The sequence below is a fragment of the Polyodon spathula genome, chromosome 24 (assembly GCF_017654505.1).
Source record: "Polyodon spathula isolate WHYD16114869_AA chromosome 24, ASM1765450v1, whole genome shotgun sequence".
Lineage (NCBI taxonomy): Eukaryota > Metazoa > Chordata > Actinopteri > Acipenseriformes > Polyodontidae > Polyodon > Polyodon spathula.
Window position 1 is genome coordinate 7,294,309 of NC_054557.1, and position 13,041 is coordinate 7,307,349.

General features: G+C 36.9%; 1 protein-coding gene across 3 annotated transcripts in view; it reads right to left on the reverse strand.

Moving 5' to 3' along the window:
* The window catches only part of LOC121299149 (carbonic anhydrase 12-like), a 33,228-nt gene extending 26,048 nt beyond the window's left edge, over positions 1 to 7,180 (reverse strand). For all 3 annotated transcript variants that reach the window (XM_041226722.1, XM_041226721.1, XM_041226720.1), the window contains exons 1-2: positions 7,027 to 7,180; positions 3,562 to 3,582 (exon numbers count right to left, since the gene is read on the reverse strand). In XM_041226722.1, coding sequence (XP_041082656.1) covers positions 3,562 to 3,582; positions 7,027 to 7,099 — 94 coding nt within the window. In that variant the 5' untranslated portion in view covers positions 7,100 to 7,180. The remainder of the gene's footprint in view (positions 1 to 3,561; positions 3,583 to 7,026) is intronic.
* Positions 7,181 to 13,041: the final 5,861 nt, after the last annotated feature.

A 13,041-nucleotide genomic window follows, 5' to 3' on the forward strand; every position in this document is an offset into this window, starting at 1 on the left:
CTCTGGTGATGAAACTCTTTGGTAGAAGATGCAGAGGTCCTGTTGTAGTGTTCTGCTTCATGGATCATTAATTACATTCTACATCTCTTCACAAAGAAGTTTAATCTCCCACATGCTTGTTTGGTCACACCAAAGATTGCCACCCCAGGAGGACCAACACATTGGCAGATCACATTAGTGGTATCTGGTATAACCAACTCAATAATACAGAGCCCTTTATAGTTCAAGGTGAAGAGACAATTCCACATTTCAGTCTGAAGGACAACTTGTCACAGGTGTACGAAAGTAAAGAGACTCTCAGCCAAGCTCAGTAGGTTACCGAGACTGTTACAAAACCATGACTGACAAGGACAAAAAAAAACACAAAGGGTCAAGGTACCAAAGTAGATCTGGTTTATTGTACTTCACAGATTGATTTAGCAATATCTGGGGTAGCAAGAATCTACCGTAACAAAATCTGTTTATCAGTTTCCTTGTAGTAACTTCATATTTATTAAGTTGGTATTATAGCTTAGGTGAAGGCAATGCAATGAAATACAATTTATATCTTGTAACAAATTACAATGACTGCACTGGTAAATACTGTCCAGTTTAGTAATGATGAGAATAGTATGAAAGGAAATAAACACAAACATGTTATGGATGGGATGTTATCTAACCTGGCTTACTCAATTAGGTCTTTATTGCAACCCTGAACTGCTGGTTTCTGACTATAGCAAGTGAACCTTACAGCTCAGTTTTGGTAGGTAGTTTTAAACAGAACTGCTTATTTAGGGAATAGATTAGTTTTATTCTGGCCTGTTTGTACATGACAATTCTGTTTTTGCCATTGGTTCTGTGAAGTATTCATTTAACAGATTATCCTGAGGTTTTTGTCTGCAGCACACTTATTATGACGAGAAGTTAATTGCAGGACATAGGAGCGAGTCAGGCGCGACTGTTTACGCGATTCTGAATAACAGGTTTGCCGTCTTAGAGAAGGCCACACTTAGTTGTCCGTTGATGAAGGTGCAAGTGGTTTTAGTGCAAAAAGTGACCACATTAAATTATAGTGGCAACAATATGGAATGAATGTGTTTTTTGCTGTAAAAACTGCTTATATTTTGAGAGCAATGGAAACAATTTTGTAGTTTTTGTACCAATAGACATTTTACCTTGATGTTATCCCCACTTATAAACATTTGTTTGTACAGATTTTTTTTAAAACTATATTCATGGTCGCAAGTCTACAGTGGCAGGGTTCATTTCAAATATAATCCACCACAATATCCCATTGGACAGGGTTCCAATCCACCCTCTTCACCCTCTTCATTTTTACCAAACTAAAAAGGCACACAAATATTTGAATGCGCACAGATGAAAACGTTCTCTTCCCTTGGCTCAGTAAAACAGATACATGTGTAAGGCAGTCATATGTATTAGATCATAAAAAAAAAAAACTTATTGTGGGTGATCACATCACATCTATAACCTAGCAATACATTTATGTACAATTAAAATTAAAAGCACAAACCCTTTGCAGAACAGACTTTACAGCTGCCTGCACATCCATGACACAGCATCATGGTGCAGGGCAGCAGATACAGATAGAGCTGGCAGAGGCACAGACCTGCTTCATGTTAGAGGACCAAAAACAAATAATAAATTAACCCATTCAGCACTGGAAAACTGCTTGTAGTGTGCCTTTGCTCCTTTTTACATACTAGCAGATTATAATGTGACTGGGTTAAAATAAGAAATTACTGAGAGTCATTGATGTATATCCTAGTGTTTTATAGTTGGAGTATTGTGATGGTCATTTTTTCAATGTTTGATAAGCCCTTTTGCTAGAATATAGCTTTTCATGTTATATATTAACATTATTCCAATCTAATTCGGACTCCATTACGTAGGCAATATTGTCACACTGCATAATCTGTATAAAATAAAATAAAAAAAAATGTTAATAACTTCACTTAACATGAAGTAGTCAAAAAAAACTGGATTAGATTGAGGTTTAGGTCTTAAAAACTAGTCACCTGAACAACTGGCGTTAAGACAAGCGACAAACCACGACATATCCACTCCCTTTATCTGCATACTAACCTACTGTTAGATAGGCAAAGAGATGTGTGGATTATAGCCAGGCTAGTCATAGTTAAACAAATCCAACAGTATTGTATTGGAATTAAAACATAACCAGTAATTAGTCAGCCACTCTCCCACTCATGTTAACATATTCAGCCCAACACTGACCCACCACTACAAGCTGAAATCCACGACAACACAGTGGCCTTCTGTCATAAAATTTAGACTATTCAGTGACGTGTGTGGGGTAGAGCAGACTGGACAGGCATTAGTGCAATAAAGGAGAGGCCAGGGTTTAAAGGAATCCAAGCGGTCCTTCTAGGACAGGTTTACTACAAAATTTAATTTAGCATAAAAGTAATTGAGCACTGTTTACATCAGATGTTAACACTTAGATGTATCATATGTTATGACCTTTAGTGTGAAACCTAAACCACATGGTCTGAAGCACAGGACAGTTACAGGCTATTTAATAAATTGTTATAGGTCAGGTGGCTTTATTAAAACAAAAATGGCCGCTGGTCTGCCGATGTATGCGTTTATTTAGTACAAACAAAATATAGAAAAGAGTATGAAACTTAGAGGAACAGAGTAACCAACTGAAGGTTTTAAAACCAAAATACAGGAGCAAAGTTTCAGGATGGGAGCCCGCTTATGAAATGAATTCCCTGACACCTGACTTGCTGCAGAGGGTTAAATGGCATTTGTGTAATCCTGAAATTGCCTGCCAGCGTGCAGTAATTGGATTAACTATAGAGAGTCACAGTCAAGGAAAACGTTTGACTACAAATAAACTGCGACCACAGCAAATCAGATATCACAGTGGCAGCCCCAATAACCTGAAGGGTGTTTAGCGAAGTGGTTTGTGTCTGTTCTATCTGATCTTTAATGGAGATAAATCTATAGCACAAACCGTCCCCCGAATTCTTATTTAAACATAAATTAAACTGCTTTCTCTACCTGCATTGTACTTCTATATGAAATAATCCCATTTAAATACAAAGAGGAAAGAATTATACCTATTGAATGACTGCAATTAATACTGAAATTATTTAGTTGGCTCCACATATTTTAACACCTGCTCACCGACACCTGTGGGCTTCTTAGATCTACTTGGATACTAAGGCTGCAGGACTCTAAAGAACTTTCAGAAGAGAGATCCCCTCTCAAGGAGGGAAGGAGGGACAAATCTGACAGGGACCTTTGAAACTTCAGGAAACTTTACATTCAGCACCCTCCTCCATGCTCTGTAGGGATTCAGGCATTTCTCTGGTATATTAGGAGTTGTGCTTTACAGTGAAGAGTGGTGTAATTCAATCAGCTTGATTTGAAAGTGGAGCTGTTGAAATTTAAATTACAATCTAATCAGATGGTAAATTCTACCATACCATTAATAGGATGTAAAGTGCCCAGACCTTAATTTTAAAAAAAAAAAAAAAAAAAAAAAAAAAAAAAAAAAAAAAGCCACATACAAGGAAAAGATGTTACACTCACCTGTATAGGTCCACTTAGAGCCTGTAAATGAAATAAATTAAAAGTTAGTGTTTTGTTTTATGAACTTTAAATATATAGTATGTTATTTAGTTTATATTTAAGTATTTCAGAGACAAGGGGTTGATTTGATCAAAATGTACTCCGCTGAATAATGGTTTATTCTATTATAATTGGAGCCTTTGTTCTGCTGTGTGCAGTGGATTTATTTTTCCTAGACTGCACTAGCAATTGAGTGGAGACATGATAGGAGATCTGCAGTGCTGAAAGAGTTGAGCAATGCTTTTCTGCATGCATTGTATTTACTGTTAGCTGTAAGTGCTCTACCTTTTCCCACTTAAACAACTAGGTACTTGCGCTGTCTCTCTTGGGCACTCCGTCCTCTCCTTTGTCCCTTGCTGGCTTTTCTAGTTCAGCTGGACAGGTAGTGTGGCAGGGTGCCCCGCCCCTGTGCGTATTTTGTGTTGTATGTTATTGTTGGTGTATGTACTGGTGCACGGGTGATATAAAAAGTGTGTATTAGCATGTGGGCACAGGGATTGCACAAATGAATTTGTGTGCTGGGATTCAAGTGAATGATTAATTAGTATTTTAATCGCGGAACAGCTGTATATATAGATGACAGATCACTCATTCAAGGTTGGGTATACAGTGAGGAGGTACTGGAGAGAGAGGCGAGAAACAGAAAACAATTGCTACTCGTGCTGGTTCAACACCAGCACGATACTGGTTTGTTCATTGTTTGTTCTGTTTGGTTAAACTTTTTATTTTGTTCATCGATTATATACAATAAACCCGCGCAACAGTGCATTTACCCACAGTACTGCGGTCACTACTTCCTGGCCTGACGCAAGCACCAGCCAGCCTGTTCAGTCTGGCTACTGTGATAATCACAGCAGAGGTGTCCTAGCCCAGGGAGACAAGATTGTGGCACAGGTTCGAGATCTACCCTCCTTCATGTATTGTACATCTTGTAACTTAAGTACTGTAAATCAATAAACCTCTTCACTGCTTTTGACTCAAAGCAATACGTGTACAGGTAAATCAAACAGATATGATGTTTAAGAGAGTAGCCTTAAGGCTTATTGGAATATATATAGATATACTATATATATATATCTATATATTATATATATATATATATATATATATATATATATAATATATATATATAAAAATTAAAAAAAAAAAAAAGGACATCACAACATTTCTGCCAAACCCATATACTGGACGTAGAGCAAGTATTAACAGTAAAGTTGAACCTGTTATACCCAAGACATCGATACCCCACCTTAGTACCTGAGGCCTTATTGATACCCCACCTCACACCTCAAACAGCCTGGGAAAGGCAATTCGGTTCTTCAAATCCCAATTACTACTTTTGTGGCAGGCTCCAGTTTGATAAACACTTGTGCTAGTAGCTTTTAGAAGATTTTGCCATGCGATTGATCCTGGCTGTAGACTGTCAACAATACAATTAGAATTATTATATACAGTAGTTTATGTATTTAACACAGCAATTAATGTATTTGTTTGTTTGTTTGTTTTTAAAGTGGCATTAACTTGGAATAATCCTTCATTCTCCAACTAAGTCTTACAGTCCATGGCTAGAGGACTAAAATAGTTCAATATTATGTTTACTTTCTCACTCCTGAAAGTTACACTTGATATACCAGATGTATGAATGGAGAAGTAAAGACACTTGCACATTGCAAAGAAGACTGAGCCATTTCAGGTTTTACTACAGCCTTTATATAAACAGGTCTGTGACTCCTATCCCATGACCAAGCAGACAAACCCTGTATGTAGGACTTGAAATGGTTCAAATGCTATCCAGTGGGGGTCTCATTTACATCGAATTTATGCGGTTTAAATAGTTTTTAATTCATTAAAAAAAAAAAAAAAAAAAAAAAAAAAAACGAATATATAAACATTGTTGTTGAAAAATAATTTATGAAGGGGATTAAAAAAAAAAAAAAAAAACGCAACATTTATATACATGCAAATCCAAGCACTGCATATGTTTAAGTCTACACTGTGTTAGAATATCGAAATAGTTGCTATCATTTGCATACAAATAATAAACATCTCTTTTTGTTCTCATTCAATGTATCCACATTGGTAAGTACTTTCCAATGCGCTGAAAGAACCGTAACCATAGAAACAGCAATGCTCAAGCCAAACGGATGCCATTGGGTAATGTGAATCATTACATAAATAGAAAACAAAGCAAGCTAACATTAAAAAATAAAATGAGAATATAACTGGAGCATTAAAGAAAATAAATATATTCATTGCAAACTCAAAACAACAATTAGAAATATTACGTTTTTCAAATACATGCAGTAAAATAATAAAATGCATAAGCAGTTTGGGTGGTGGTTCTTTTTTGCATGAATGCATTTTAGTCATTTAACAGGCTTATCCCATCAGTGACGGAAATATAAATATGCATACTTTTTTTTTGGCAAACATGTGATTGACCGTTTTAGTTATATAAGAAGTGCAATTTTTTTTTTTTTTTTTTTAGTAGCTTTCCTAAAAGTTCGCTGCCAGTACACTTCTTATAGTTACATTCTTTAGTGGCAAACGTTTCAGCGCATTGCGAAGTTCATTAAGCCCTGCTCAATTGATGTGCAGGTGTGATAGCACGTTCTGTTACTAACTGAGAAACACGGCAACAACACAGGTCTTAACAGAACGAATACGTCGGGTGTATACAGGTGTCTGATCCAATCCTTGCAGTTTTGGCAAAGTTCTGGCTGCTCCAGTTGTGCGAAATGATGCCTCTACTGTGCACACACACACCACGTATTACCTTATTAGAAATCATTTAAATTAACAATGCACTCAGGAATATGTTTAAAAGCATGCAAAGCTTATGCTTGATTGTTCGTATTTTAAAGCTGTTCCCATGTACAATATTCATTTGTGCGATTTATAATACGCTAATAGACCTACATAGTGTGTAGGGTATAAACACATTAAGTTAACTGCTCTTAGTCGAACCCGCTCTTATATGTCATTAACTGTAGGCTAATCTCGCTTTTTTTTTAATCTTATTTGAATTTGATCTTTTCACTACTGATTTTATTGTACTTTACAACAGCTCTAATCTGTAATGTGATATTCTGAAACGTGATGCTTAACAATGTGATAGTTTATAATGCGATACTTTCTACTGTGGTGTTTTGTAACAATTGTAAATCGCTCTGGATAAAAGCATCTCGGGTTTATCTTATGAATAGTGAAGAATCCTTGTCCCAGTTTAAAAATGTATACAAATCAATGAGAGCGGTTGAACCAGCAGATGTTTGGTTTCAGCATACGTTTGCGTGAAGAACGATGCGTTTAAAAATGTATCTGGTATGTTTTATATTGTTGTTTTCTTTTAATTAGGTATCTAGTTATGCATATTTAAATTAAGTTTTCTTCTTTAAATTAAATGCAAAGAAATAACACAATTACCATCGGAAGCTGCGCTGGTGAGAGCAATCACGTGGAGACACCGAAGTAATGTTGCAAGACAGCGACGACTCATTTTGGATATACTTTTTTTCTTCGTTCCGTTTCTACAACACAATCAGGTAATGCAGGTCTCAGAAAGAACGAAATACAAGTGCATACCTCTCCCAATCTGGCTTTTATAGTATTGGTCTGAGCCGGACTGAAAGCACTCAATGACGTAGGATCAATAACAAACCTGCCTCCAAGTGCCTGGACAAGGGAACCAGCAGTCCAGCGAACAGCTATACTTTAATCATAGTGCCGCACACAGTTAGTAAAACACTGAAATTTAACTGCCCTGCAGCTCGTGTGGACAAGTGTAATGCCAGGAATTCATGTTTTTCTCTAGGTTTCAAGGTAAGGCAACTGCTATTTCCCCTTTTAAAAAAAACAACACAGAATTTTGATGATCGATGATAATAACACGTATTCCCCCAAGTTGATAACTGTATCGTTATTTCATGATAGTACTTGGTAATATTGCTGTATTTTGAATGCAGTAACTTTGCCCTGCAAATTCCTATAATGCAGTGCTGTTATGCCTTAGAAACGACAAGACAGTTTCTAATGTGTCTGGAGTTTGCATAGTTTTTTTTATTGTTATTTTTCAAATTAATAAATAAATGACAACTAAACGTGGTGCATTTTGCACGCACAGGCGTGTCAAGACAAATTCTCCATTTAGGACCTTTTAACCAGCACAGACCTTGGAGGAATTGAAAAGAGACATTATAATGTACACAAGACAGAGCCGCGAGTCATACAAACAAACCCCTTACTTCAATTCTCACTGTTGTCTATTCATATGCAGGGCCACTACAAAGTCAGTAGACCATGCTAAAGTGGATAATCCTGTAAATTCCATATGAAGATGTTGCATTCCAACTCTTCCACTGCCCCCTTGTCAGGAGAGTAATGCAGTATCATAATACAGGAGGCATCAGAAAGGAACCAGTCATGACTTGTGGTAGTAGTCCTGGAATCTTGTTCTTTGGGGCCTCATTGTTTGTGTTTTCTTCACAAGTGTAAAGTGACCAACAGATTAATAATCCTGCTGTCTGTATATTGCTAGTAAAAAGTAGGGGTTTTAATCTTGACATTTTCTATTGATTGATTAGTCATCCGATCAATGCAATTGATTAATCACATCTGTTTGCCTGTGATATGAAAATGTATTGAAAGACAATCATAAGTAATCCCTTTTAGTGACATCATGTGATGTTTTCTTTTGAGCTGTACTGCCCGTTTGCACTTCCTTCAGCCAAATGCCATGTCTAAAAGAAACATGCGTCAAAAGGTTCTATATTATTACTGTAAACGACCAATCGCACTACAACCTGGAATACTGCATTTAACAGATCAGTTTCCAGAATACCGTAAGCTTTCAAGTTTCAGACTAAGGTAACTTACTGAGTGCTGTTTTATTTAGGTTAGATGAAGATAAATGTAATTTATTGTTTTATTTTAGTTAGCTGAAGAAAAAGTATGATATAGCTGTTAAATTTCTGATAGTTTGAAAGAAATACGTTGAATACGATAAGCATGTAGTACTGCCAGGAAAGGACAGCACAGATGAGCAAATGTTGCAGCAGTTGTTTGTTCTTCATTCTGAGATATTGTGAAATATTGTGTATAATGTACCTTCCAGTTGCCCTTTTGTCAAGGTTCTTTGAAGATTTTTTTTATACCGCACCCAGGTAGACAAGACTAATCGATCAATTATTTTCTTCTCAATCAAAGGTGTGATTAATTGATTAATCCTTAGTTGATTAAAACCCCTAGTAAAAAGTATTATCCGATCGTATAATGGCTGAAAAATGTGAGTGGGCCAGAGAACATAATGGGAACAGAAACAGAGAGTTGTCACTCCTTAGAGACTGTCTTAGCGAGACAAACCTTATCACTGGTCCCGCTTTATTTGTGGTGAAAATCTTTTTTTTTTAGTCTGGTTTTCTTACTTGTATTGGGATTTGTCACAAAGACGGCTGCAGTGGGTGACGTCAGACCAGAGCCAGGAAATAAGCAACAGAGAGGTGGAGTTTGGTGGAGCTGAGCGAATGGTCTCGCTCAACATTTAATAAGTGAACAGACAGTTCTGAAATAAAAAGGTTGCAACAAACAAAAACACAGGACACGGCACTTTCGCCAAAATAAATAGATAAACAAAACGGACTACATAGACAAACACGGTGAGCTTGTATTTTTCTTACAATTATCACAATTTCCTCCGTCTCCAATCCCGTTCTCCACTCACCGAATACACAACTCCGAATGGGTGAAAACATGTAGCTTTTATGCAGCTGTACCGAGACTCAATTGCTAATCAATCATTCAATTGAAGTTGAGGTACAACTGCACGTGAATTAATAAAGTGCAATTCCCCTGCTCACATATTATTACTTTTTACTTGCACGTGAAGTGCTGTGCAATCCTCGTACCTAAATACAAATATACATGTTAAACACTCGTGTTACACATATAGACCCGTTTTTATCCCGTGTACCAATGTCTATTCACCAACATTAACACACAACATATAATACAGACAGGGGCGGGCACTTTGCCACAGAATCCCATACCTAACATTAACATTGTCTTGTCATGTGATTCAGCCCCATCATGGACAATACCAGCGTGGCTCACGAAGGGAAGGCAGTAGTTTAGTGGTGATGAAGCAGGAAGGGGTGCTGAACAATGCATTGATATGTTTGCACTGTTTCTTCTGGATTTGCTTTCATAGTAAAATTGTCTCTTAGACTATTCTTTTGGCAGAACCCACCTCATGCTCTCATATGCAGTTGTATGTGCATGCTGCATACGTTTTAGTCATGTTTAAGTCACCACTCTCTACATGATTAGAGGTAGGTGGCAAGCCCTAGAATTTTATTATGAGTCATCAAATTACATGGAGCTTAGAAAAAAACATACGAAAGGCTGGCATTCTGCAGTATTTGGTTGTTAAAATGCTTCCTTTTTTAGACGGTGTGACAAATAGTCTTGTGGATTTTTACGATGAAAAGGCTGTCACACTAAGTAGTTCTTTTCATCAAGGTTGCTTCCTCTCATGCTCCAATACTCTACGTTTACAGTTCATGCCACTATCTTTAAAACATGTTTTGTTTCTCATCACTGATGTCTTTTTCAGAAGTTTAAGCACCTGTATGGCCTCAGTAGAGCTCTCCATATCATGTTTAACCTCCAAGTACATCTGGTACAGCAGAGTAAAACCTTTAATCTATAATTGCAGTATTTGGTATTATTATTATTGATGTTTAGCAACTGCTTAGGTGTGATAGTGCTGCTGCACTTATGTTCACGATATAGTTCTTAGATATGCAGAAAGTTATTCGTTTTCTTATTCTTAAAAAGTCTTTTACTTCCTTGATCATTTTAACTCAGCGGTGTCTTCAGGGTTACTGGCTGCAAAGCACAGGAAAATGTTTGAAGCAGCAGGTCAGATTTACAGAATAATTTTGTTAGCTGCAAGCACTTTATATAAACTAAACCCGTCAAGTGACTTAAATGGTAACATGACTTATAATGCTGGATTTAAAGTATTATCGTGGGAACATTTTTAGAAATAGTTGGGCAAAATATAAACCTGGTAAGATATACAGTATACCTGCTACAAAGTAACTGTAGTGCAGCAGTGTAAACCAAAGCACAAGTGTATAATTGTTGTCAAAACATGCTTAGTTCTTTTGTGATCGCTGTGTAATACATGTGTTTACTGTTGTTTGCTGTAAAAGTAAATTGGCTTAGTATGAATCATATAATCCTAATATGTATATCCCTTACCTTTCCAAACCAGTAAAGACCTGGTGAATGTAGTTTTAATACATACTTGTGTGTCTAGCAAAACGCAAAACATGTTTACCTACTACATGTTGGTATTACGGTGAATATATTGGTGTCCCCTTTAAGGTCTGCCTGACCAGTCATTTGTAGCATGGTAATGAGAAACAGTTGTTGACTGTTTTGCCTCCCAAACACGTGGACTCCCCTGCGGAGATGCAAGCCTGTGCTTCCCTGACTGTATGAGTCACCTTGCACACCGTGCGCTCATGCCTTTCCTGGGTAAGCTACGTGGGGGCCCGAAGTTGACAAATGTTTCCGCTTGTCCAATCATCAGTGTAATGATTAAAATGGTATGTGGGGGGTTTATTATATTTGTTAGGAAGGGTAGAGCTGAGTGTTAACAGCACTCATCAACACGATTTTTCTGGGAGGTGGTTAGGAATAGTGTGTAGATGTAAAAGTATAGAAAATAGGAACAAGAGAAAGGAAAATTAGATTGGTAAAGTGGCATTGCTCTGTTAATTCCATGGGGATAATCATTCACCAATGGTGCGATTAATTGTTCCTTTTTTGATAGATTAAAACATAATTTCAGTGCAAGGGAATGACAGGATATACATACACTAGGTAGCTCAGAGTAGCATAAACCAGATCAAGGGGTCGTGAGTAAGATAATTGAAAACAGCAAGGTGTTGTATAACCTGCTCTTCAGGGTAGTCTCCCTTATTGGCTTGCAATAAGTGAGATTTTTTTTACACATGATCAACTTGAAAGATACTTTACTGACATGGACTCCCATGACAAGCAATCGTGAGTGGGATACAGTGCATATCTCATTTCATTTTTGTCTTTTAACAAAATGGTCCATCATTAAATGACCATTTGATTGTACATCATACACGTAGCCAATCAGGACAATTGCATGTTCGTGATACAACCTGCATATCACGATAGGTATCATCATCATATCATGAGATTAGTGTATCGTTACACCCCTAGATGTCCATGGGAATCTTTTTGTTAACTGTTTAAAAATTCCTAAACATTCGTATTGACAGCAATGTGTTTTTATGGTAAACGTTGGTCAATTTGTTCACATATTATTGGAATATGTACAGACAACAGTAAAACAGTAGGTGATTTTCTCCAAAAGTGTGTCTAAGTAAAGACAGCAGAATTCATTGCAATGCAGTAGGGTAACCCAGGAATTAAAAAAAACAAAACAAAACAAAAAAACAGTAAAATATCCAGTTTCACAAGAACGATACCCTAAAAACAACACCGTAGTTTACATGTCTCCTTTGTTTTTCCTATTTAGGTAAATGTTTGTGCTCATCATGTAAACATAAATATTCAATCATGGCAATATTCTCCACCTGGATGGATTTCACATCAGTCGAAGAAACATTAAAGGTGGAATTAATGCATAACACATAATTTATAGTCTTAAAGAACAAAACAAAGCCGTGATGGTGCTGTCCCTGGATGAACAAGGAAGCAAGCTGGATTTGGGCTACACAATGCAATGCTGTTGAAACATGATTGATTCTGTCTTTCATCTCAACAAGGGTTTGTAAGCTAACAATTGCAAGCTAAGGGTTTGTAAGCTAACAATTGCAAAATCAGTAGCAATTAAACTGGATTAAATGTATCCAAATGCTGGATAAAATTAAAAAGCCTGTGTGCAGGTGTGAGCGTGCAGGCGAAAGGCTGGTGGTTTGAGTTCTGACTGGGCATCTTGGAAGCAAACAGACGTGTCTGGAGAGTTTGTTAGACAGCATGAAATACAAGCTAAAACAGCCTTCACAAATAAAACTCAAATAGCTGTCAGCCCATTACTACAGTAATACACATGGAATGGCCAATGTGAAATGCCTTTGTCTTCACTGTATGGCACGTTGGTGGTCACATGACATATCATGTGACCACTATTCCTGCTAAGGGGGTGTTCAATTGATACACGCAGTATTACGATCTTCTGCTTGTTCAATTTATTGAATAGGGATTAGTCAATATATATTTCAAAACAAGTTAAAGACAATTGGAATAATTTGAGAGTTTAGTAAGCATTGTATTTATCCACTGGATAACCGCAGTGAAATCACTCAGTCCAAGCAGCCTTCAAAATATGCAAAACACTAGAATCACTTCCATTCACCACAGAAGACTTTTTATAGC